The sequence below is a fragment of the Aythya ferina genome (assembly GCF_964211825.1).
Source record: "Aythya ferina genome assembly, chromosome: 4".
NCBI classification, from domain to species: domain Eukaryota; kingdom Metazoa; phylum Chordata; class Aves; order Anseriformes; family Anatidae; genus Aythya; species Aythya ferina.
The window spans coordinates 33,280,355-33,305,847 of NC_140300.1; the positions used below are offsets into that span (position 1 = coordinate 33,280,355).

General features: G+C 47.0%; 1 protein-coding gene across 4 annotated transcripts; it reads right to left on the reverse strand.

Annotated features, from left to right (window-relative positions):
• Nucleotides 1-3,413: 3,413 nt before the first annotated feature.
• Nucleotides 3,414-23,915, reverse strand: NDNF (neuron derived neurotrophic factor). 4 transcript variants are annotated; one of them, XM_084518789.1, is made up of 4 exons: nt 23,822-23,915; nt 7,359-7,547; nt 6,170-6,294; nt 3,414-5,478 (listed from the first exon to the last, which is right to left on the reverse strand). In XM_084518789.1, exons 2-4 carry the CDS (start codon nt 7,544-7,546, stop codon nt 4,085-4,087), a joined length of 1,707 nt encoding a protein of 568 aa, XP_084374915.1. In that variant the 5' UTR covers nt 7,547; nt 23,822-23,915; the 3' UTR covers nt 3,414-4,084. The 4 variants fall into 4 exon arrangements, with proteins under 4 accessions (XP_084374915.1, XP_084374916.1, XP_084374913.1 ...); XM_084518790.1 differs by lacking the exon at nt 23,822-23,915 and adding an exon at nt 23,533-23,661; XM_084518787.1 differs by lacking the exon at nt 23,822-23,915 and adding an exon at nt 23,096-23,252.
• Nucleotides 23,916-25,493: the final 1,578 nt, after the last annotated feature.

The following is a 25,493-nucleotide window of genomic DNA, read 5'->3' on the forward strand; positions in this document are numbered from 1 at the left end:
TGGGCTTGCACTTCTGAAGCAGACAAAAATACGGCAAGCAGATGCTGTACTTTTCAACAATGAATTCTGTTACTGGTGCTGGATGAGCAGGACAATAAAATATGCGTTCATGTCTAAACCGTAGGTTTGATTTCTTTTATCTGGACATAAAAAGGTCTCCCTGGAGTAACTCTGTGACTTGATGTGCTTGCTGAAAGTGGCCTTAAAACCTGAGAAGGACTGCTGGCCAGATTAGCATAACTGCATGACAGCTTGAATTTGGAACTAAACACTGCACTCACGAGGACAAGGTTTGTTGCTGTTTTTATTAGTAGCAATATATTTTTTACAAGATAAGATAAAAATGAGTACAACTTGTGGAAAACAGAAAAGCCGGTGTCTCTAACATAGCCAAACAGGGGGAAGTGATGGTAGGTGAGAAATGACTGTGCCTAAGGCTCTATCAAGGATCAACAGCTTGCTAATACATGAAGATTTGACAGTGCCAGTCCTTTAGCCTATTATAAAAGCTTTTTATAGTGTAGACCAGCCTTCAGCCTTGAGTTCTCTACTCAGTACAAGCAAGTGTAAATGATTTGCTTAATTGAAATGTGTCTTCAGTTCCTAAATAATTCTGCAGTCTCAGTAATCTGATACGCCTTGGTGAGGAGCTGTTGCCTGTGCGGGCCACCACGTGCTGCTTCCCCCAAGCCCTGCGTGTTCTTCAGCTCCAGATTCCAGCATGACATTCGTTCCCAGTGAGCCATGCACCATCACTGTGAGCACTGAACTCCATTAACTCTCTATTTCCAAGCTGTTTCAATTCTCTCAGGCACGGTGCTTAAAAAACACACAAGATGAAAAGCTTTTTATGTGTCTATCTGTACATTTATTCAATATACCTCCTTTTTTCCCTTTCTATGGCACATGTCTATCCATGATATTCTTTAAGAAGTTATTATATATCTGTTTTGATGAGAAACTAGGAATACAGATATGACAAGGGACTAGCAACAGGATCCAGGCTGGTGACTAACACAGACCCAAAGTAGGGCAGCACTTCAAAGTTACAGTTGTTCTATGACCCACGTGAAATGAGTCTGAAGGCTTGTTTTATTTCTCAGTGGACAGAAAGCTGTAAACTCCTGGCAAGGTGAGCCAGTGAATGAGGACACACTCTGCCTCAACTGCATTCGTGCCCGGATTGACTGGCAGTGGTGGGGCATGGGGAAAGTTCTTCAGTCACCCATGCTGTGACTCTTCACCTGGGCTCAGTGCTTCAGTCTAGAGATTTCCCATCAGGTACCTCTTTAACTCTAAAATCCACTTCAGCACCTCCAGCTTAAGGGTGATTGTTGTATTCACCACGCAGACTCTAGTGCCCTTTTATTCCACCCTTCAAAAGAAGAACTGCCTCCCTCAGACCTCTCTCAGGTCCACTAAGACCTGAATAATAACAAGGAGATTAGTAAATGCAGTACTAGTATGGTCTCAGTTTCATCCAGAAAAATAAATAGAGCTAGTTGTTTGGGAAAAGAAGAATTCCAGTGGGAGTAAAGATAAATACTGTGACATTTTCCTTAGAAAATGTAGTGTTCAGATATAGAAGATGATCATACTTTTGGAGAATTTTCCATTTTGTTACCTACTGTGAACATTAAATGCCTAGCATGCAGAAAAGCCAAGCAAGCTGGACGAATACCCTAACAGAGGAATCTGGCTAAAGGGAAGCTGGAATGGTTATAAAATACTTTTTGAAGTAAACACTGTAATATGCCAGTGGAGGGGCACCATTCCCTGCCAAAAAAAATAGCGCCAATGAAACGCTTACAGAAGTGTAAGTTGTTGATTTTATCGGAAAAATTCAGTGGCTTTTTGGACAATGAAATGTAGGGTATGTATGTCCCTAACGACTACTGAGTTGACGCTGGTATCACAAACTTGCTCTAGAGGAATTCCCAGCTGTAGTGACTTGCTGCTCACCTGTGTCCTGTCACTGTAATCTAGCAGGTTTGCTGTGTGTTACTGAAGCCAATTAGATTTAAGAAATCACAGGGATGTTCTCAAATGAGGAGAGGAGATAATCTCCAGGGAATTCTAAATTTCTTTTTTTTTTTTTTTTTTTTTTTAATGTAATCAAATTCTTTATTTGAAGACTGGCCAGTCTTCACATAGAGTATTTGCATCTTAAATATCTGCAGCAACAAACCCTACATATGGAACAAGGCAGGCGCTTGTACAGCCGTGAAACCCTGCTGCTGCCTCTCGGTTGCAAACTGAAATATTCCGGTTGGCAGCAGAAGGGAAACCCTGAAGAGCTCTGCACCAAGGAGCCAAGGAAAACTGGAGAGCACCTCTACAGGGATGGAGCTTTTGTCTCTCCTATGAGCAGCCTAAGAGAAATCTGCTTTCTGCCTTTATGTGGGTTTTGGTCCCTTTCCCTCATTCCCCAGTTTCTCTGAGAGTATTGTGAGTCCCAAGGGGGCTGTAAGCACTGGAACAGTGCTGTTTAATGGACAAGCACTGAAGCAAGAGACAGAGACTGTCCCATCTCTGAATAAGTCCCAACATCCACTGCCAAAGTTTGGATTGATGCATATGATGGGACCAAGGAAAAAAAAAGTCTCATTTACCTGTCCTGAGGCCCTGAACCACACTATAATATTGGGACTGATGAAGCATGTATCCTGCTCTTAGCCACTTGAAACAGGGTTGTTCTAGTTGCTTCTCAGAATGTGTTTTCCATTAAGCAGCTCTATACAAGTTTCTGAGTCAGTGAAGGTGACACGTGGAAAAACAAAGAAAGAAAATTTAGGAAAGATGAGATCCAGACAGTTAACATTTTAAAGAAATCTACACAATGGAAACAACTGCAGTTTAAACGAAAGTACTATTTTTTTGTTAGCACTACCATTCCTGTCAATGGAAAAAAAAATCTTCTCAGCTTATTATTGCTGTGGTCAAAACCAGCAGCATCCAGAAAGTAAATGTTTTCAATGATAATCTAACGAAAATAATGTCTGGCTCTCTGGTGTGTTATTTGTTTGAATTGTATGCTCGCTCTAACTCAGACTGTGAACTCCTGAGGAACACTAAATGCCAGCGGCACTTGCAACCATGACAAAGCAGAACCCTTTCTCACCTGGAACAAGAAAAGTTCTGATGTGCTGTCCTGTTCCTCCAGTGTTTCTATCACAGCAGACATGGAGTATGCCACAAATGACCCTCTTTCAATGTCTCCCTTACAGATTTTAACCTCTGACACCAGTAATTCCTTCTGCAGCACTTCAGTCACTTTGCCCCAAAAGATGAAGAACAGCAAAAAAAAAAAAAAAAAAGGGTGTGTGCTAGCTGAATTCAGTTCAAGTTTCAACACCCCTCTTCTGTCCTCAAGCTTGTTTTTCCCCTTAAAATATAAAGAAAAAGAAACAATATATAATCTAATATTTGTTTTTAATTTTCTGTACAGGAATATAACGTTATGGCAACTTTGTACATGAAATACATACAGTATTTAAACATGAAAATCAGCTAGGTAAGAATTTACATTAGCAATGAAACTGATTCATGTGCAGCCCAGTTAATACTTAGTTTAGATCTGTATTTTAACAGGGAGAGATTTTAATAGTTTACAATCATAGAAACATAAACATTTAAAACAAGACTCTATAAAATAATTTACAGAAACCCTACCATCTACACTGAGAGAAAGGGTGTATGCCTGCATGTCTTGTGTGCGCATAACAAGGTGGATGAATGATTTATCTCAGCCTTTTAAGTATAAAATAATTTAGGAGCAGTTCATGCAATGTGGAAGCAAAGGAGTGCCAGTTCCTTCAAGGTTTCCTGCTACCTCGGACATCTACTGAGCATCACATGTGGGTCACCGGACACATGATAATACAGTTGCCAGATGCTACAGGGAGCACCGGCCCCAGTTCCTCCAAACAATTACTTATGTAAACATAAATATACAAGCTGATATCTTTTCTACACAGTACAAATACAGGTCACAGCTTCTCAGCTGTGCAAGTAGTCAATCCGTATGCTGGGAAGTAGGATAATGTTCAGACCGGAGTTCCCTGTATCCCTGTATGCAGGGGCACTAACAGAACTTTCTCGTTTTCACTAGTTTGCTCTGGTACTTGACAGAGTGCCCTCCGTGCCCTATGACATAAACGTCCAGCAGGTAGGACTTGCCAGGCTGCAGGCCCCGAATTGTCTCTGTGGTGACTGCTTTCTGTATATTCTGGCTGTGAAAGTATTTACAGAGAACCTTTTCTGATTTCTTCCTTGTATCTGGACCCAAGCATTGGTTCTGTTCTCTTTTCTTCTGCTCCTCGTTGTAATTGTCATCCACTTCCTTTTTGTAGATGCAGAATTTGTTTCTCTCCTGTGTGCCAAGCCACGCCACCGTGACTGAAGAACACGTGCGGAGTTTGTCAAAGGCTTTGATTCTTGTATCTTCAGGAAGAGAAGGAAACGACTGCTTGTTAGGCCTTGTTGTTGCCAGGACCTTCAGCACAGAAGCACCTTTTTTGCTTCCTTTCAGCCTAATTAGGTATTTAGCTTTTGCTTTTCCTCGCAGCTGGAACTGCCGTACTCCCTCCACATTTTGAGACAAGAGAAGTTTGCCATCTCTTCTAACTTGGATCTGAACAGCATCCAGACAGGAATGAACAGAAAAGGTGACCTTCTGGTGAGACGAAACAGGAGCAAACCGTAGAAATTTGGCTCCCTTCCTCTTGATGAATACGTCTGTAACTTTGCCATCCTTCAGTTCAACTGTTTTCTGCTTAGCCTCCTCCTTTGTTCTAGCAAAGGTGCCAACATATGCAGTGCTCATGTTAGTGTTAGTGTTTACTGCAAACATGTCAAAATAGTACTGTGTGTCGGGTTTCAGGTCAGACACTGTGAAGATGTTCTTGTTCCCGATACAAACTTTGTGCAGGTCAACTCTCGGCTTTGAGGATGTTTGGCGCCCAAACTTTGATGATGATTTTAGGAAACCACGTTCTTTGCCAGCGTTGCTGTCTGTGGGGAAGCCAAAATGGGCAAAGTCGAATGGACTGAAATCCAGACCTGGCTTTGGAGCCATCATGAAGGCATCATCAGAACTGAGTTTGGCTTCAACAGCACAGAGGCTTTTGAAATTGTGTTCTTTATTGATGACTATGCAATATTGAATTGGCTGTTTCAGTAATGAGGCCGTGGGACTCGGTTTCCATGCCAGTGTCACTGTTGTACGTCCCAGAGAAGTGACATCAATTCTGGGATCATAAGGTAATTCAGGGTAAGGTTGGTCAGATTCTGGAGTAGTAGTTGCATACACTTTAAAATGTGTATCCTTCTCTGTTGACAGCAGGTCTAGTTGGTACAAACCAGAAGGGGAACTAGAGGACACAAAATATTCAACATCGTTGCCTTTGTAAGAGAACAGCTCTGTGCCTTCTTCATTAGTAATCTGCTGTTTCTGTTGCTCAAGAGGTTCTGGTTCACCTAGATTATAAGCACAGAAAAACATTTGTAGAGACACAATCCAGGAATAAGAGAAAATAAAACTAACAGACACAAAATAGAAGTGTGAGATGAAAATGAAAGGTTGTATCTTCTGAGGAAGATGTTACCGTAGTTCTGTCCTATCAGGCACAGTTTGGCACTCAGGTTAAAAACACATGTAATAGAAATTGCACTTTTAATTGCACATTAATGGAGTTGTGTGGATGGTGGCTTCCATCTTCCACTAGACTACTCCAAGCACCCAGCTTGGATGTGCCATACTGTTCCCGGGATGAACTGTCTCTGCTGCCTGTTTCCCGGCATGTTTCTGAGCCCTGCAACAATACCAATCCTGCCTCTCCCACTCTTATCTTGTGTGCACAGCCCACAGCAAAGCCCCCAGTGAAACCAGGCTACTCTAGGCAAATAGTTTGTTGTGGCAGCATCCAGTGTACTCTGTAACTATAACCTCAGCTTTTGTTTTTACTTTTTTACAATGCTTTTCCTTCCCAATGTTGCTACCTACTGACAGTTTCCTGCACAAAAGCAGGACTAGTGCTGAAGATCCAAAGATCATACAGATGGACCTGCTGTGACACTCAGCATCACACTGAGACTGGCCTGAGGAGCTTTGAATACAGGAGAAAAGTGTAACTCTGAGGCATAAGGAAAGTCTTTGATGGTTTAATACCTGAACCTTCTCCACTGGCTTCCTCTGGGAGTTCTTGCACACTCAGTTTCCACTCCAGGGGGGCATCACATGGTGTCACTGTCACTGCTAGAGGTGTGTTGTCCTCTTCAACCACAAAGAAGTACCTAGGGGAAGGTTAACAGAGCTATAATGTCAGTATATCCTGGTGGCAGCCAACTGGCAGGGACTGACTTTACATTATCAAGGCTGACCTTGGTAGGGCAACAGAGGCAAAAATGTTACTTACAGGCAAGCATGTACAGAGGGAATATAGAAAGTCTGTCAGGTGAAGGCTAAGGAGGTGAGGGGCTGAGGTCCCCCTGCCCGCACTGAGCTGCAGAGCTCACAGTGCATTTTTCATGATATGGCAGAGGGGGTTCTGGCCTCCTGCCCTTCTCCCTCATCAGTTTCACTCTTTGCCCCTACACTAACCATGTACAGAATAAATGGCTACAAACGTACAAGTGAGGGAAACGGGGGTCTCTCCTGGAATGTAGGGGTAAGCTCTTCAAAGCAGGACACGTTTTTTTTTATATGTCCAGGTAAGAGCCCTAGAAGCACATACAGGCACATGCACATTCAGCTGTCTCCCTGTGTCCTCCCCAAGTACTATGTGTCACTAATTGTAAAATGTTCCTCATTCACAAAGGCTTAAGGAGGTGTGTGGTATGTGGAGGACAGTAGCATTTCTGCTGTTCCCTGAACCCTTTGGAGCCCTGATTCCTTTTCCAGACTAACCTTGGTATTTTCTGACCCACAGGGTTGAGGCTGGGAAGAGGGGCAACCAGGCCAGAGTTGTCTTGCACTGCTTCTTTAAAGCACAATATGAAATAATGAAGAGAGACAAATGTGGTGAGGTTAGCCTGTAGTTTCTAATTTCTTTCCCCCTCCCTTTGCATCCAGACATGGTTAGTGGCCCCACTTCAGGGAACTTCTGTGGTCTGTGGGAGCTCTGGGCTGATACCAGGAATCACACAAAATGCACAGACCCTCAGCTGGGGAGGCTAGACTGGGATGGAGACTCACACAGTTACTTACTTCACCAGCCAGAGCACTGGCATTTGTATTTCATGCAATAGAACTTCATAGAATTTCTCTTATTTGGATTCAGTTTTGGTTTCAAAACAGACAACAAATAAATCTGCTATCTTCCAAGTACAATGACCTTACTTAAACTGGGCAGAAATACCTTTTAGGTGTGTCTCTGAACAGGTAGCTGCTAATTTCGGCTCCATCTGGGATGACTGAAGAATCATGAAAAAACGCTTTGTCCCGAATCTGCATCTGGAAGAGCTCCTCATCTCTGGTAGGCAACTTCTGCGTCCTGGAGCTGAGTGGCAGCAGCAGCAAGAGCAGCGGGCAGTGAAGCAGGAGCATCCTGCAGCAACGACAGGGATCCCCTGGTGAGAGCTGAGCCACACGTGCACAGCAGAAACTGCCCCCACCTCATCTCATGCCGCTCAAGGGAGACCACAGTGAAGCACAGGGTTTAGTCATGACCTGTTCGTTCACGAGCTCAGCTAGACGCAGACCCACTTGGCTCCTACAGCTGATTTAACACTGCCCAAGAGCTTACGACAGTCTTCAACCAACCTTTAGACCCAAGCTGCAGAGTATGGCAGAGTTTAGCAAGGAGGTATGAGTTTGAAAGGCTTATTCCACCACTGAAATTAATGCATACCTACAAGGATGTTGCATGCCCTTTATGTTTTACAGGAACTTTCACAGTACTGCCACATGAGCACTGGGAGTATGTGTTGTAAGGACCAAACTTGCATTGTCAGAGCTCTTGGATAAAGTATGTAAATAAGATTTTTCCATCTCAAACTATAATTGAAAGCAAGCCCACACAGTGGTTTGAAATTGGGCTCTTTCTCCCCCTGTAACAAAGAGCAAAAGCCTTGAACATACTTTGGTAGAGCTACAGTTTGATGTTTTGCCACAGGAGAAATAGAACTCGCTGGACATGGGACCCAGAGTAAGCACAGAGCAGATGGAGGGCACAGCAACGTCGCTTAGCAGATTTTGGTTGGGCTTCCAGCAATCCTTTGAAAAGTAAATATTTCCAGTGAAATTGCTCTTTATAAAAATAGAGAATTAGGAAAATATGTGATATAAACCCACACATATTCAAAGCACATTGGTATTAGCATGCAATTCAGCAGGGCTTAATCCTCAAGCCTGATGGGAATTGCAAAACACAAAAGCAGAGAATCCCTTACAAATTAGGCATAATAATTCATAATCTCAGCCTTTCATTATTATGTCTACAACTAGGTCAGTAATGACTACCCTAACGTATACAGTGGGATAGACTGCAAATCTCCTTTCAATACAGCAAATGATCTCATACCAATGGCTCTGGCTGGGGTGAGGGCAAACGCAGCCCATTTCTGGTATGAGTACAGTGAGTTTAAACCACTAAACAATTATATTCCTAAAATTAGAAAAGAAGAAAAAAAAGAGTTTTAGGCCATTACCTAAACTGTGTTAGCCACTGGCTTTGGGGAAAACCGTGGTAAAAACACTGAGCTGGCAGAACAGTTTTATCTTACTTTGCTTGTTGCTACTTGGTTCAGTGTGCACACATGCCCCAGTCCTTATACTGCAGAATAAGTTGATTATTGCTTCATAAGATACTCTTTCTTTTTACCTTTAAAATCAAATCCACTGTTCAGTTGGTGTTTTGTTTTGTTTTGTTTTGTTTCCTCCACACAACCTTTCTCTAGTCTTTTACATAAAAACAGTAAATACAAAACTCCGTGAGAAGTGGCATGATGTATTTTAAGCCATAATAAAATTGGTCTTTTTCAAGCTCTTAAGGAAAATATAAACATGTCCCCCTGAGGGAAGCATCAGTGGCCGCCTCCTTCCCCCTCCTGTGATTGCCTTCTGAAAACCCCAAAAGAGCCTCAGCCCATTATTTATTCGGCGATAACCTCACAACAGCAACACAGGGCTGGGGGATGGCAAGGCTCCGTCACCATAATTTCCCATTTGCAGGGTTTATAACACTTAATCTCCATCACTCAGGTTTTAAATTGAGTATTTCATTATAATTTGAGAGCTTACTGCAGTGCTCTGCCCTAAGGGAGGGAAGGGCATACATGGCTTTACCTAAGACATGTAGCTGCTACTTGCAGTCAAATCATGGTTTGTCTCTCCCAGTGTTTGTCAAAGTTTATCCTGACCAGCTCCTTACCTAGATTTGGATGACAGCAGGCATACTTTGTTGAATTCAGACCAAAGTGTTGATACTGATCACCAAAGGCAATGACATTTGGCCTTTCAGAGCAAAGATCCTAAGTCAAAATACTGTCTGACTCGAGTCACCGAAGTCAGCAGAAATCTCCCCTCATAGGACACCAGACGAGCTCCGTGTGCTGCAAAGCACTGTTTATTGACTTTTCACGTATTATTGTTGGCCAACAGGGAAGAAATTCCTTCTAATTTATACACACCAGCTACAGCAGATTATTTGGTTAGGTAAGAAACACGGATGCTTTCTGCAGACCACGTCCTCCACGTGAACCCCCTGAAATTGCAATATCGTATATTCTCACAGTCTGCTCCAGTGCAGTGTAACCATTATTAAAATAAACTACTGATTATAGGACTACCCAGGCTAAGCTTCACTTCTTAAACAATCTCACTAGCTAATCCACTTTAAAAACTGGTAGACAGCGTTTCTCTCCCCAGTAACTATTGCAGTGTAGCGAAAAGGTAAGGATTTGTCTGTGGTTCCTGTAACTAATTGTAAAAGTGCTTCAGCTTAAACTTAACCACAGAAGATATGTAAAGGTTAGTCCTGTGCTCCCTCCCCAGGCTAGGAAGGCAGCACCGGCCCATTTTATATGTGAAATAGCTTGTAGAATCATCGACTGCTAACGAAAGACAAGCCTTTTATAAACTTGGTTCCTTTACAAGCAAGTAGGATTTTGAGTGCCTTCATTTTCACATATCCAACCTCTGAGACTTAAAACAGAAGCAATTTTCACACATGACACTTCCAAAGGTGGGACACCTAAATAGCAAAGAGGCACTGAAAACTCACCGAGTTTTGGAAAAAACTGCTGTCAGCATTATACCACCCTTTCACATATGTTAATAAACATATTTTTTATTTATATATATTTTTTGCAGGGCACTGATTGATTTCACATAGTTTTAAGCTAAATCCTCTACAATTCACTCACACAAAACACCAAGAAAAAAGCATTTCTTTGCCCCATCTTTCCTTCTGGATAAGCTCACCCTGGGCAATGACTTTGACACCATCCCCCCAGAAATGTGTGCAGTGCCTGTGAGCACAAGCACAATCCCACCCCACTCCTGAAAATGTCCGACCAATGTTCCTATTTTCTTGGTGCCACATGGTCCAAGCGTGTTTTATTTTTTGAATGCACATACTGGCCCCAACCCTGCCCCCTAAAGCTCACACACGACGTGAAATACGCTGTGTGATTTTTGTTCTCCAGACTGTGCCACCTCCTGAATGTCTTTTGTTCCCTCTTCCACGAGTTCACCTTGTTTTCTTTTCTTTTAAACTCAGAGTCAATATTTTATTGATATATTCCTGCTGACTGGAGGGATTTGCCTGCTGTTTATCACTGAATTTAAGAAAGAGCCAAAGCAAACAGTCCTAAGTGAAATAATAAGCACTGCTCGCCTTCTCCAGGATTGCAAAAGTGCCCTCTAACGGCCCGTCCCCACTGCTCGCGTCCTCCCCAGCCCCTCTCCTCCACAGGGTCCAACACCCAGGGGCCAAGGCCTGCTCCAGCCCCCAAGGCAAGGTGACAGCCATGGGCTAGCAGAGGAAGAGGCCACGGGGCAGCTAGCTGCGGGCCTTTACCTGAACAGGGAGAACAGAAGCAGGTGCTGAGAGCTTGGAGTGGGGCGTAATGACCTCCAGCGCCTCAACACATGCTGCCTTACCAGGGGCATTGTGATTTTTTTTTCCTTCTGAAAGTAGAAATAAATAAAAGTCTGGCCATTTTGTAAACTTGAGCTGTGAGCATACACGTGAGAATTGTCATTACATTGGATTGGAACTGATTACAATTACACTGATTACAATTCCCCCCTTCCTTCTGAGCGACTTATGCTCGAGCAGGGAATCTTCCCGGCTCTCCCACACCCCATTTACACACACTCCGACTGGCCTCCAAGACATTCCCATCCCTAACTCCATCTATATGAAAGACCTGCAAATATCTAGGCAGACAGTAATTACAAGCCAAAACGGAGAGGCTAACAGGATCTGCAACTGGCTGCATTTTCGCATTCAGGGACAAATCAGCTTTAGCTCTCAGGCCATCCCCACAGCAGATGGAGGCAGGCCGGGCAAGTCCTCCATTGGAGGCCGGAGGGAGGCAGCAGGGCCACAGAGCCACCCGCGGTCACCTCCGAGCACCTCAGCCTGTCCAGAGCATTCTCTTGCCTTCGTGACTGTCCATGGGTGACTGTCAAGGACTTGCAGTAACAAAACAAAAAGGGCCTGGGTTTATTTGAAGCAAACGCATCTGGAATAAGTGAAACCTAACATTTGATTACAGAGAGCGGAAAGTGCACGACTGTAATTTAGCAGGGATCACTTCAAGGCACTGCCTGCCACAGTGCCTTTGTATTGCATTTTCATTTTCTTGTGTGGATGGTTAACTTTTTTTCCACCTCACTCCCTGTTTTTAAACTCCACTGCATTAGGGTTTTTTCAGTTGTTTGCATTACCCATGCTGCATCTCATAATGAGTCTGTAGATTTATTGACCTGATTTAAGTCTAGCTTTGGAAATGAAAGGGCATTGTGTGACTTCTTTGACTTATAGGAATGCTGCAAGTAAAGAGTCTATAAGCTTTTCCATTACAAACTTCACTTCCAGAGATATACAACACAAATATACGCACCTCAGCATACAGAGTTATCGCCTCAGACAAAGAGCAATTTAAAAGCGCCTACCAATTTCAACTGTAATATAATTATTTTTGATGTGTAAAGAATGAAAAAATAATGCTTTTGAAATTTTTAAGTATTTATTGGGAGCTCATTTATTTGTTTGTTACCAAAGGGGAAGAGTGAAGGCACGGCCTTTAATATTTGTGTTTCCCTAAAGGGTCTGGAAAACATTTGGTATGCCTTTCATATTGTTGTTGTTGTTGTTTGTTTGTTTTTAAAAGGAAAAAGCCGTGCTCCAGCAGGCTTGCTGCCTGCTGCTGCTTTGCACTGTGCCAGAAGTGCCAGCCTACGACCCGAAGGTCATGGTCCCATCTAGGGACAGGGGGCAAAGTCGAAGATGGGCGGGTGCATCACCCGCTCAGCCCACCAGAGCAGAAACACTTGTGTGGGGTGCTGCAGCTGGCAGGGAAGGAGCACTCGTGCCGTTGTGCCCCAAATCCCTGGATTAACGCTCCCTAAGCACGCATGGACATGACAGACACTAATGGTGCCTTTGAAGCTATTAGGGTCCACCCTGTCAATTAATTATCTGTGGGGTAACTGACCGCCTCTTGCAATTCCAGTTCAATCCAGGGTTTGCCTTTGCTGGAAGTATTGTTTTAGCAGAGCAAATCACAGTAGCATGGGAAAACATCCAGCTATGCAGAAATAAGACCATATGAAGAAATACGGTTACGTTTTCATCAAATCTTAATGAACAACAGTGCTGATGAACTGCAACTTATGGGAGAGGTTAACTCTGAAGGGGTAATACTGTAAAATGTGGAGCTGTCTCAAATTAGACATGTTGAAAAGCAAACATACTCAGGGAGATATGGTATCAAAAATCAAATTTTACATGGACTATTTTGTTTCCAAGCTGAGACGTATTTATTTTTCCACTTTTAGTGGAAACAGATTCAACTGTGATTACATCGGGATCGCCATCCTGCAGCGAGCAGTAGTGGGATGCTTCAAAAAACCCAGCTGAGCCAGGAGATCCCAGCTGGGACACTTGAGGAAATGCCTGGTAGCTCTCCTCCTCCTGTCAGTCACTGCCCACATACCAGCTCTTCACTCTTCACAGCCACTTCCACCCACAGGTGAGTGTCAAAAACAAACAAACAAGGAGTCCCCAGCGACCTCTGGTACAACATCCAGTTGTTCCCTGATACCTCTGTTGTGAGGGCACAGGAAGACGTGTAGCCTACTACTGGCAGCCAAGTGCTGCAAGACGTGGGTGGAAGCCTGCTGCACGCTTGACCCCAAACCACACTTGATTGCCCTTCACAACTCCAGCATAAATTGGCCTTGTGGCTGGCACCATACCTGCTTGTTCTTCTAAGCCCTCCCAAAATGCCCAGACAGCTAAATGTCCTCCACAGAGACCACAAGTAGGGTGACACTGCTACAGGAAGATCCTTCTGCAATAAACACCAATTTCAGGCACTGCATCCAAAGCTGAATGCACAGAAGGGGAATTTTTCCATTGTCTCAGCAGGGTTTTTGCCCCAGTAGGAAAAATCACATGGGGCAGAGAAATCTGAGTTTGCACAACTCCAGACCATTTAAGATAACCAGCTCTAAACGCCACGTAGCTCTACAACAAATCTTTCATCACAGGATCTCGAGGTGTTTTGTAAGAGAGAGCAATTATTATCCCATTGTTACGAGCAATAAAAGTGGGGCAGCAAATTTCCTTGTTCACGGAAATCCCAATATAATCCTTTCCTTTAATCACTAAACAATAGCCACTTTCTAAGGCCAAGTCCCTGTGCCTTGAGCATGGCTGTGCGAGTGGATGTTGCTGCCTGTCCGTAATGAATTTCAGCAAGAGGATTAGCAGGGAGGAGCACGCCCTGACAATTACAAACTACAGCCAACACCAGCAAATTGCTGTTTGGTACAAAGTTTCCCCGTGCTTCCCTATAATAGCTCCAAATGACATCACAAGCAACGGCCCCTGCCAAAACCCTTATGAGACGAGGGTGGCTGGTGTGTCAGGGGAGGACAGAAAGCAGAACCGCAGCTTGGGAGCAGGATCGAGTCCGTGCATCTTCATACTGCTGGGGCTTGAGCTGAGAGACCCTCGGAGAGCTCTGAATTGCCATCAGTGCGCTGTAATTGCTCATGCACTTCTTTCCTTCCACTTTTTGATAGATGACTTAAAAAAAGGGGAACATTTCTTACTGCTTTGCAGTTCCTTTGGGCATGCAGAGGCCGATTCCCTCAGCTTTCATCACAAACAGTTTCTCCAGCATTGGGAATAGCAGCACTGGTGGACACCTCAGAGCAAAGACACGGCGATGGGAATTCACACAGATAGTGCAGCAGGCACCCCAAATGCATTTGCAAGGTTGGATTTTGGATTGTTTCAGTCCAGGAATATTTGTAGATAACTAAACATGGAACGAGGAGCAAATGTAATTTGAGTGGGGATAAAAGCTATTTCTGATCCATTCTGCTCTTTCCCATGTTTTTTCAATCTTATCCTTATTTCCCCTGCATTGCTTGTAGTTACACCTGAATCACATAAACCAGGTTCTCAGCTGACTTTGAAGGAATTACGCCCTTTTTTACTGGTTTGAGCTTCTAGCCACATATTACTGCTGAGCATGGTACTACAGATTATGCTGACCCTCCAACATTTCCAGCTCCTCAATTATCATCAGAATCCTAATTTTCCAGTGTAATTTATTGGCCAAAATTGGATTCCTTTTTAATATTACCTGCCTTCAGCTTTGCTTTAAAGGCATGTAAGAGGAATTTTCTTTCCTATGAATCCTTAATGCACCACCACTAAGGTGCTCTCTCACAAGGACTTGTTACATACCACAGTAACGCTCAGATCCCGTGTCCCATTTTCCCTAGCTGGAAAAGGGTTGCTGCAAATATGTAAACATTTGTAAAGCCTCTGAAAATAGAAAGTACCAAATGTAGTGCTGATGGTACCTATATTGAAATATTCCCATTCTAACCCACAGGGAAGGGCTTCCCAGGGCCCAGCAGGGGCACCTGCCCCACGATGGTCTTTGCCATCCCCTGAAGAGCACCTGCACTGTTTCCTCGGCACAACGCCAGCTCTGTCAGCTTCTTTGGAGGCTGCGCGTGGATGTGAGCACAGGGAGGCTCATCACAAGTGGCTCACATCACGGGGGGACAATCAGCCTTTCTTCTGCACCCTCGGTTTTGTAGACTGCATGGGAAAGAATGAGAAAAAGCAGCAATATTCACAATAGCTAGATTTTCCCAACTGACCTTTATCTCCTTAGCATCTTGCTTAAAAAATAGAAATTAAAAAAAAATAATAATAAAAGGCAATTCAGACAGAGGGCAGCTCAGTAAACTGAAAATTGCTGGCCATAGAAGCTAGCTGCACTTGACTTAGCTACCTGTGGCCACACTGTGCTGCCCATCATTTTGACTAATACCAAAGAAAATCTGACCTTCTCCTTACCCCAAACACCTGACCTTCACACAGTGGCCATCAGGTGAGGTTAATACTGTCCAGGCCCAAGCACAGAGGCTCCAGCCCTGGTTTCCCAATCCCCTCGCCAGTCACTGGGACACACGAAAGCAACAAATACAGCCAAGGCTCAGGAGAAAGCAGGGACCCATACGGTATAGCATGGCAGCGCTGGGTGCAGCCAGTGTCATTTGGCATCTCCAAGGCTAAGGAACCATGCCCAAAGAAAGTGTTAGACATACAGACCTGCCTACGTGTGCATCTTCCTCCTCTTTCCTAGTAAGACTGCTTAGCTTTGGTTCCCTTCATTTTTTTGGAGGGTAGCAGGGTGAGGGAAGAGAGCACTGGGATTGCCCGTGTGTCAGTGCAGAGGGTGTGAGCAGCCCCTCTCCAGCACTGGGCTGGGCTCTGGCTCCCCGGGATGCCCGCACCCTGGCCCACCAACACCACGGGGCTGGCAGACCCTCCCAGCCCTCCTGCTCTCGCCCAGCAACACTTGCAAAGGGGAGTTACAAACAAAGCAGGTTCCAAGTGTATTTGGGAGCTGCCGGGCTCTGAGTGGTTGTGCAGCAGTTTCTGCTAAGCAGCTCAAGCCACGACCTTCTGCACGATCAAGCTGAAAAGTTTCCAGCGATGCACTCTCAAATCAAAGTACCAGGGGAGCTTCAAACCCCACCAGGGCCAGCTGCAGAGCTGTGATATGGGATTTGAGAAATGGCTTACTGACAGGGCAGGCTCCAGCCCCACGCCACGGCTGGACCAGTGTTTGTTTGTCCAGCCAGGCAGGCGAAAGGTCAGTCCTTCATCTCGGCACCGCGAGCCAATGCACAGGGAACACATGTGGGCAGGTAGGTCAGGCTGCCACGGGTGAGCGAACATCCAAACAGCCCCACAGCCTTCTTACGGCCACCAGTCCTCCTCCCCTGGTGGAAGAGAAGGGAAGCAAGAGGGAAGAAAAGGAAAAGGGAGTGAAAGAAAAAGGAAGAAGGGATTTCTGCATTAGGAGACGGCTGGAACGCATGTCAGGGGACCTTCCCTTTCCAAAAGCAAAAGGCACAGTGAGAGATGTGGCATGGGAGCCAGGCTGCCTTCTGGGGGTGCTGCTTTGCTGGCATGGAGAGAAGGTACAGCTCGAGGACAAAGCATCATTTCAACATCACCTTGAACGCTGCACTGCATAAGCAAAAAGCCATTCACTCAAGAAACCACCCGCCCTTTGGTGTTTTATCCACACAAGGCACTTCAGCAGGCCAAGGAGGTCTAGGCTATTTTTTTTTATTTTTTTTGGAGTGGCGTGGGTGGGTATTTGTGGCTCAATTTTCAGGGAAAGAAAAACCAGCTCGGGTGGGTGCTGGATACCCATCAAGACGTAGTACCTCTGCCTGTGCCGCTGAGCTGGCTTTGCCCCTGCAAGAAGCTGAGCAGCGCCCAGCTGCAGTTTCAGGTACCAACACTTCGCCTTCACGTAGCGCGGGATCCAACGTGGCTCAGCCCAGGGAAACTGCAAGCAGCTGCGGGATGTTTCAGCCTACTGGAAGCACATATCACCAGGATCTATGTGTTTGGCATTTCCTAGTTAAAGCACTGATTGTTGGGGTTTTCTTACAGCCCTGTGACTGCGTTTTCTTAAATGAGTGGGGATTGGAGTGAGCACCATAACTTAACGTAGCACGCCTCCTGCCTTGAGCCTGCATCCCTGCTGTCACACGCTGGCAAGGGGTGTCTTACTCGCTGCCTTAAGATACTTGGTCAATTCAAATATTAAAAGACTTTAAATCCAAGCTTTGCTTTGTTCACATGGTGTGAAAGGGTCTTAAAAGCAGCTTATTTTTCATAGGACGTATTATTTCAACTATTGTGCTCTAACAGGATTATAAAAGTTTTAATTGACTGACAGTAAATCTTCCCTGCAAAATTGCAACTTTAATACCTCCTAGGACTGTTAGGATTTTATTCATTATTCCTCATTACTGAAAAAACAGTCGGAGAGCGCCCCTAGGGTCTTCCCCAAATAAGGAGGAGATCCTATTAGTTCCTACAAATCACACTGAAGTAAGTAACTCTTCTCATGAGGAAAAACCCACGGAGAGTTACATGCAGCTTTAGTAGCCAGAGGAACAGCAAGAATGTCGCTGACACTGCTTGAGGATGTTTTCCCTTGCATCCAGAGAGCAGCTGGCAGCTCTGGGACGCTTGGCTTTCCTGCATGACCACCAGCCCTGTCTAAGCAGCACAACTTGCACCAGGCCCTCCATATGCTCAGACACATTTCGACTGTTTCAATATAAACAAATCAGCAGTAAACCTGGTACAACTTAATGAAGCAGCAGGAGAAGGTGAGCTCGCCTTTTGCTGCTACCCTGGCTGCTTTGTAAAAACCCTCTCCTCTGAGCAATCCCTGTATCCAGAACCTGCGATCCGCCTGCAGTACAGGCAAGGTTAAAAGTGAGAAAGATGAAAAAAGCATAATTCTCACCCCAATAAAGCTCCAACCCTTAAAAAAAAAAAAGAAAAGGCAATGTGCTTAATTAAGAGAACAATGCTTTTCCCCTTTCCCCCTGCAAACCGCAGCGGAAGCGCCGCTCCCGGCAGCGTGTCACCTCGTGAGCGCGCGAGGGTCACACGGAGGGGCACTCATATCCGGACCCGCAGAGAGGGGGATGAAGTGGGAAAGAGAAATTATTGCCTTTCGCTTTCCAGGTGCTCTCAGCAAGGACCACTGCTTCTTATCTCGGCTGTCACACAATCAGCAAACATCTCTCCAACCGCCACGTTTAATTGTCCTAAAAGCAGCCCGGTCCTGTGGTACCACATCCCAGGGCAGGCTCATGCTCACCAAAACCAAACAGCCCCGCATGCTCTGGAGCTGCAAGCGTGTGCGTGCATCCCTCCGGCAGGGTAGTGCGTGCACCTTTTTGTTCAGCAAAACACAGACAGGCTGGGGGGAATGCTCTCATACCACCAGGCCCACCACTTGCTTGAGCAGCATTTAAGAGCTGAGCACAAACCCCAAACCTGTCTTATAAAACATCCCTGAGAAAATTAACACCTTTTTGGTTGAAGTTACAGTATCAGCTATCTCGCACGTGGACTGGCATGTCCTACATGACCTGCGTGCTCCATGAAGCCATCCATGTAAACAGATTTTCCACTGGTTCCTGTTACAGCTCGGTGCTAACATTCATCTTCCCCCAGCACAGCAGCTGCCCTCGTGTGCTGTGAATTGGAGAATGAATTCTGAAAGAACAAACTTCTTTTTAATATTGGCTCTCCACGTCCCTCTTAAGTTATTTCCTCCTTTAGGCACGTTCTCCTGGAGTTATGATTTATCACCCTGACCTGTTTCCCAATCTAAGGGCAAATACTTCCTCTCCTAATGACATCTAGTTAAAGTTTTCAAGCATAACATCTCCTCAGCCTTCACAGCTCCTCCTGTCAGCGTTAGCTTATTGGAGCAGTTTTCTCAGGCAGAAACGATTGCTGCTTGGTCTAACAAGGAGTTTTGTTGTGGAAGTAGCACACTCTCAGTCACAATGCAAAACAAAGTTTGGGGAACAGAGCTTCCACAAGCTTTTTTGTGATTTATCCAGGAGGATGCCCACTTTTGTTTAATAGAGCTAAAGCACTACTCGAGTCCTCTCTCACTCATCTTACCCAAGGTTTTTCCTTTCCTCTAACATAATTCATGTCCCTTCTCTACTCACTCCTGCTTGGGCAGCACCCGCAGCCCCTCCATCATCCTGACGGGCCATACCCTCAGTGACAGCAAAACATGCAGCCCCGTAGCACTCACCGTTGCACCACCCTGGCTGTGAGCAACGCAGATGTCAGGGGCTCTCTGCATGCATGCGAACCTCACCCCAAGCATATACATCCTGATGCAAAGCCCATCGAGGTGATCATCCCCAAAGGCACACCAGGCACTCCCAGCAGCAGGCGCTCCCTTCTACCAGCACTCACAAGCCCCCTCCCTCCCCTCCTGAGGTGCGAGGCCCTTCACCCCAGCATCCCACACTCCTCTTCTCTGCGTTTCGTAATCAGGCAAGCAAAAAGCAAGCCAAGCCCCAGCGTTGTGTTAACTCCTTATTAAAAGCCCGGATGGCAGCCTGAAGCAGCTACACGGTGCCCCATGCCAGCAGCGTCGGCTGCTTTGAGCATGCTGAGCGAGGAGCGTGCACATCTCACTACGCTGCCCTTAACGCAGAAAACGTGCTCATTCTGCAAGGCTGCAGGGAAACCTGGCACCCAGAGGGTGTCCGCAGGTATAAATGAGCAAATTTACCTTCTGAGAATAGAAAACTTAAAACCAAAAAGGCAGGGAATGAAAAGATAAATACCCACTTAGCAAAACGAAATAAAACCAGCTCTAGAAAGAGGCGAGATGCTGAAGGAGGCCTGAAATAGCCCCTTGAAAATAGTGAAGTAATGGGCTTACAGTTTTATTATTCACATAAAGTTTAGTGACTTCAAAACGAAGGCGAAGCCAAACACGACTTGTTATCCCCCTGAAATCTGCGCTGTAACTGAAGCCAGTGCCCAGATGTTCTGCGGTAAAATCTGTCGCTTCGCTGCAAGAAAGCCCCACGTACCCTGACAGACGCTCCTGGCTTGCCTTCGTCCAAGCCCACTTAGATTCTGGATTATTTTTCTAGCAATCTTTTAAACTGCCAGGGGAAGCATAAAAGGTGGTCTCCTGCGAAACCGTTTGATACCATCTTGAAGCGTAACCGCTTGCAGAAATAAATCAGGATTTCTTTTTAATAAACTGTTTATTACGAGCCTTTCGGAACGTAAATTGTAGAAGACAAAGCAGGGGCTGAGTTTAATAAACATCTCATCTCGTTGTACATACCAAGGCAGGAGACCCTGGCACACTGAGACCGAAGCGCCCGGCAAAGCAGCTCCGGCACCAACAGGGCCACGGGGCAAGCAGCACCAAAACCCAACCGAGCCTCGCACTCGGGGAAGCCCCCAGTCTCCAAGCACAGTGCCGGGACCCCGTCTTCCACCCCCGGGGCCTTGTTTCCTACCAAAAACTGGAGCCGTAGGCCGGGAGCTGTAAACGTCGGAGGATCAGCGAGTACGTGGCGAAGGCATCTGAGCTTAGCAGAGAACGCGGCGCAGGCGTTACGTGATTTTGAACAGCTTGCTTGACAGTTTGCACCATATTGTATTTATAAACATTGGGGAAACCAAAATGCTTTTCCTCGGTGTTTCCGAAGGAGTCATCCACAACAAAACAGACGTGCAGGGCGAGCCCACGCATCCCAGCATGAAGGCGGTTCAAATTATAAAAAAAAAAAAAAAAGAGGCCCCTATTAATTTCAGCAGGGTCACTCAGGCGAGTAATTGCTCAGCATCCCACGCGGCGCTCGAAGCCCCCAGCACCTCGCGGCCACCCAGGCCCAAATTCACACGGGCTTGCGGTGCGAGGTGTCGGGGCCAGTGACACCGGATGCATGGGGACCCTCGAGGTGGGAAAAGGAGCAGGCTGGGGAAGGGAGGATTATATCGGGGGCATTACAAAGCTTTCTCCAATTACGAGGGGCTCGTTATCTGCTGGCTGGGAATGCCAGCCCGCAAGGAGCGGGTATCGCTCTCTAAACGGAAGGAAGCACGGCCACAGGACCCCAAATACGCCCCCGCGGTGCACATGGGACATGTGGTGCACCACGGCTCATTTCTGATGCTGGAAATAGAACATGAAATCTCTGTGTTGAAAAAAGCCCTCTCCTCCTTCAAACACTAACAAGTTTTGAATTCTACACATTGCTCTGCGTGCTCCAGAGACCCTCAGCGGTACTAGAAAGCCGGCCTCGGCAGCTCTCCTCTCGCAGGTATGCACTTTGCTATGAGGCAGGAGAGCGGGGCAGGGAGGATGAGGCACCCTGACAAGCAGCACTCCAAAACGCCATTCCTCAAGTAGTTAGGAGCCAGCCACTTCCCAAGCAGGCGAGTCAGAAACACCAAGTTTTTCTCCCCACTCCCTTACAGCACAGCAAAGCCTGCTGACAACGTGTAATGCCCAAGCACCCTTTTTTTTTTTTTTTTTTTTTTACGGAAACCAGGTTATACCCGAGACAGCCATGCCTCCCAAGCGTCACTCGCACATAAATCACTCTCCACAGCCACCCAGGGAGGAATTCACCCTCCAACCCCGCTCGCCTCTTCCAGCTTTACACACCACCAACTTCACCAGCTCTACCAAACGCGCTACCGAGGCCGGACGCCCACCGCAGGCCGCTGCCGGACGGCGGCTGCAGGATGCCCCGACGGCGACACGCTGCCACGTTGGTCACCCAGCATCGCCCGCCCTGGGGACCCTGCCTCCCAGCAGTGACGCCCTGTGAGTGTCTCATGCTGGGGAGGTGAAGGCCTGCGGGAGGCTCACGCTGGCGGGGCGCAGGGATGCAGCACCCCAGGAGTGCCGGCCCTTGGGAGCCCCGCGCTGGCCTTCCGAGGCTGCAAGGCACCAAAGTTGGATCTGCAAGTGATTAAACAGCGCTCCACAGCCATTGTCTCTGTGCTGCCGAAATAAAAACGCAACACACCCCGCGCGCAGCAAACCCTTGCGCTTGCATCCCACCGCGACTTGCCCGTCTACTTTTTTTCGGTAGCCACTTTTTTTTTGTCTGTTTTTCTTTTTTTTTTTTTTTTTTTTTGTTTTTTGTTTTTTGTTTTTTCTTTCCCCCTCCTTTAACCCTGCCGACACGAACCGAGACGCTACCGACACCCGCGGTGCCCGGCTCCGGAGGACGAGCGGGGGCTGCAGCGGGCAAGGACGAGGCTGAAGGGGGGGACCCCAAATCCCGCAGGGGCTGCGGCGAGGGGCCGGGGGGCTCCCCGCCGCCTCCCAGCCGGAGCCGGTGCCTTACCTTGCGGCGTCCCGTCCTGTCCTGGCGCTCCCACGGGGGGCGGCGGGGCCCGGCTGTTTTTTTTGTTTGTTTAATTTTTATTTTTTTTATTTTATTTTTTTTTTTTTCCGGGGTGCGGGGGAAGGCGTTTTCCCAACCCGCTGCAGCGGGGACTGTGTCACGCCCGTCCCTCCGCTCCTTATAGCCCCTTCCCCTACCCACCCCTCCGGCGAGAAAAAAAAAAAAAAAAAAAAAAAAGGAAAAAAAAAATTAAAAATAATCAAAAAATAGAAAGGAGAGGGGGTGGAAAAGAGGTGGGGGGGGGAAGGCGTGGGGGCAAAGTTGGGGGGCGCGCAGGGGCGCGGAGCGGCGGCGCCCGTCGCGTCTCGCTGCTGCCGCCGGGGCGGGCGGCGGGGGAGCCCCGCGGCCGCCCCGTCCCGTCCCGTCCCGCCCCGCTCCGCTCCTCTCGGCCCCGCGGGGGGCGGAGGGGCGGGCCCCGGGGAGCCCCGGCCCTCAGGGCTCCGCGCCGAGCTCCCCCCACGGCTCCCCGAGCCCCCATCAGGGGTCCGGGGGGGTCCGCAGGGATGCCGGGGTCACCGCATCTCGCCGCGGTGGCGGTGCGGTCAGAGGTAGATTTAGGGTTTGGGGAGCCGATGGGGGGTTTCTCGGTCTTACCTGCGAGCTGCGAGGAGCGGGCGGAAAGTGGCGCTTGTCATTTAGCAGCAAGGAGGTCTCCTCGCTTTTTGTTTCTTTTTTTGGTACATCGCTCCCAAAAAGCGCCGCTACGTAAGCGCTGAGCAAGTTCTCAGGCAGAGCAGCTGCTGGGCACTGGCCCTGAAGGTAACCGTCCCCTCCCTGCCGCCACATCCTACCTCCGACAACTTGGGGGAGGGAGGGAGGGGGCAAAAATAAAGCACGAACTCCCTTGTTCTCAGCAAGACTGCTGAGCAAATCTGACAGCAAAGCCTTGGGGAAGGGACGCAAATTGTCCTCGCCTGTAGGGCAACAATCAGCCTGGCTCTGCGAAGGCACAAGCCCCAAAAGAGCTCGCGTCCTCAGGGACACGTAGCTGTCCAGGCTGCTGCTAATTGCCATTAGTTACTGCCACTTACCTCCCGCTCCGTCAGCTCCCCGAATAGCCGCTTCTCTCGCTGCAAGCCAGCGAAAAGTGCCCAGGAGACTGCTCAGAAATACAGGTTTCCCGAAAGAAACATGGGATGGAGTCAAGGAGCCCCAGGGGAACCCCCGATCAGTCATCGTTCTCTCTTCACATCCCCATTTCTACGTATTTTACCACTCTATTTATCATTCTCGAATAGGTTCGAGGGTGGGAGTGTGGGGAAAGGAGGAAAGAGACGTTTAGGATGAATTTATGCTAAGTACAGGAGAACCCCAAAATACCTGGTGCTGGCGCCCAGCGTCCTGGCTCCTTCCTTTTAGAGGAATGTTTGCCTCCACTCGTGACACCTCAGTAAGAAAAGCAAACAAAAAAGCTCAGCACCTAAATCAGAGAAGATTAAAAGAACACCTAAATCAGTGAAGAAGACCAAGGGCACTCTCAGCAGCTTCCTCCAAGCCTTTGAAGCATGCAGGAGCCTGCAGGGAGCTCAGTGCTCGGGTGAAGGGAGGCAGCTACCTTTGGGTGCCCTGCGTGGCACAACATTATTCTGAGGAGCCCGCGAAAATGGCTGGCTCTGGTTTGAGGTCATTAGAGGTAAAATATTGCTGCCCGGCAAAGGAGCTCTCGGGACCGTGTGCTTTGCACACAGGCAAACAGATTATTTTTAACCTGAGGACAGCTTTAGTGCTATTGTTCTTAGAGGGTATTGCTGTTTGTGATTTCAGTGAGAGCGAGATGACATCCCCTGAATGTGATTTACACAGACACTGACTCTTCTGCGAACAGATAACTGTTTTTTGGAGGCTTGCAGCTCCATCTCTATCAGAAGCGTAGATCGCTGTCGTGATTTAAAGCTCAGCACAGAACTACACTCAGCCAAACAGCTCGAGCACTCTGAGAACAAGATTTGCCCTTCTCAGAATTCACAGAGAACGAAAACACTGAGCCTAGGTCTGGAAGGCAGAGCTGGGAAATAAATGCTGAAAGCTACATGCATGTCTGAGAGGTACTAAGGCATCCAGCTGTATTTAAAAGGAAATCAAACAGTGAAATCCCAAAATAAGGGAAATTCTACCGGGTAGGTGATTCCTGTTAAGTCCATTTCACCGTCCCAGGCACTACCAAAGCACCTAGGAAATCAGAGCTTAGTTAGGCTCCCTAAATGCAGGGATGGTTTCCGTTTGCACAATCTCTGCAGCCAGGAGCAGGTCTCCAGCACGGTAGCTTACAAAACCCCAGGCAAGACGTAAAGATTGCAAAACGCAGTTCCTTGCGCCAAGGCAGCAGAACTGAGAAACTGCAGGGGAAGATCAGGAAACTTCTGAGCAACTTGACTTTGGGCACTCATCTTCGCTTTCCGCTCTCTCAGAGGCTTCCAAGGAAGGGAGTTTTACCAGCAGACATGGGCACAGAAATGAATTTCGAAACAGCAATGAGAGCCAAATCACTCATTCACATGTAGTCACAATCTTGTTTGTAGCCGTGGATCATCTACTCAGGGACTGAAACTGTTTTGACTTAAGTGAGCAAATAAATATCCAAAATTTGGAACATCTGTAATTGGTTCGTAAAAAAGACTGCAAACTGTCTGGATAACAATTGCGCTCTTCACTGTTTCACCACCCTGGGAGCCCCTGCTAGAGTGGAGAGGTGCTACCAGAAAACAAGATGCGTGTAATGCATTACGGAGGGAAAAAGGGGAGGAAACTTTTAATAAGCTATCCTGTGAATAAATCTGAATAATAAAGCTTTCTGGAACCAAAATGGAAATCTGAAATTGGATATTCTAGGAGCAGAGAAAGAGGGCTAATTCATCGTATAAATAATTCATTGCAAACTTTAGCACCCGGTGTTGCTGTGCATTCAGGATGGAGGGCAGATGACACTGTGTGTGCCTGCATGTGCGTGTTTAGTTGTGTGCATGTACCATTTTTTTCACCCAGTTACGTGACT

Excerpts from the sequence above, each read along its gene's own strand:
- NDNF (XM_084518787.1), bottom strand. The coding sequence starts at position 23,136 with ATGACAAGCGCCACTTTCCGCCCGCTCCTCGCAGCTCGCAG. Across the intron at positions 6,295-7,358 it reads TTCAGAGACACACCTAAAAG|GTACTTCTTTGTGGTTGAAG; the intron begins GTATTTCTGCCC and ends ACCTTCCCCTAG. Across the intron at positions 5,479-6,169 it reads AGCCAGTGGAGAAGGTTCAG|GTGAACCAGAACCTCTTGAG; the intron begins GTATTAAACCAT and ends CTTATAATCTAG.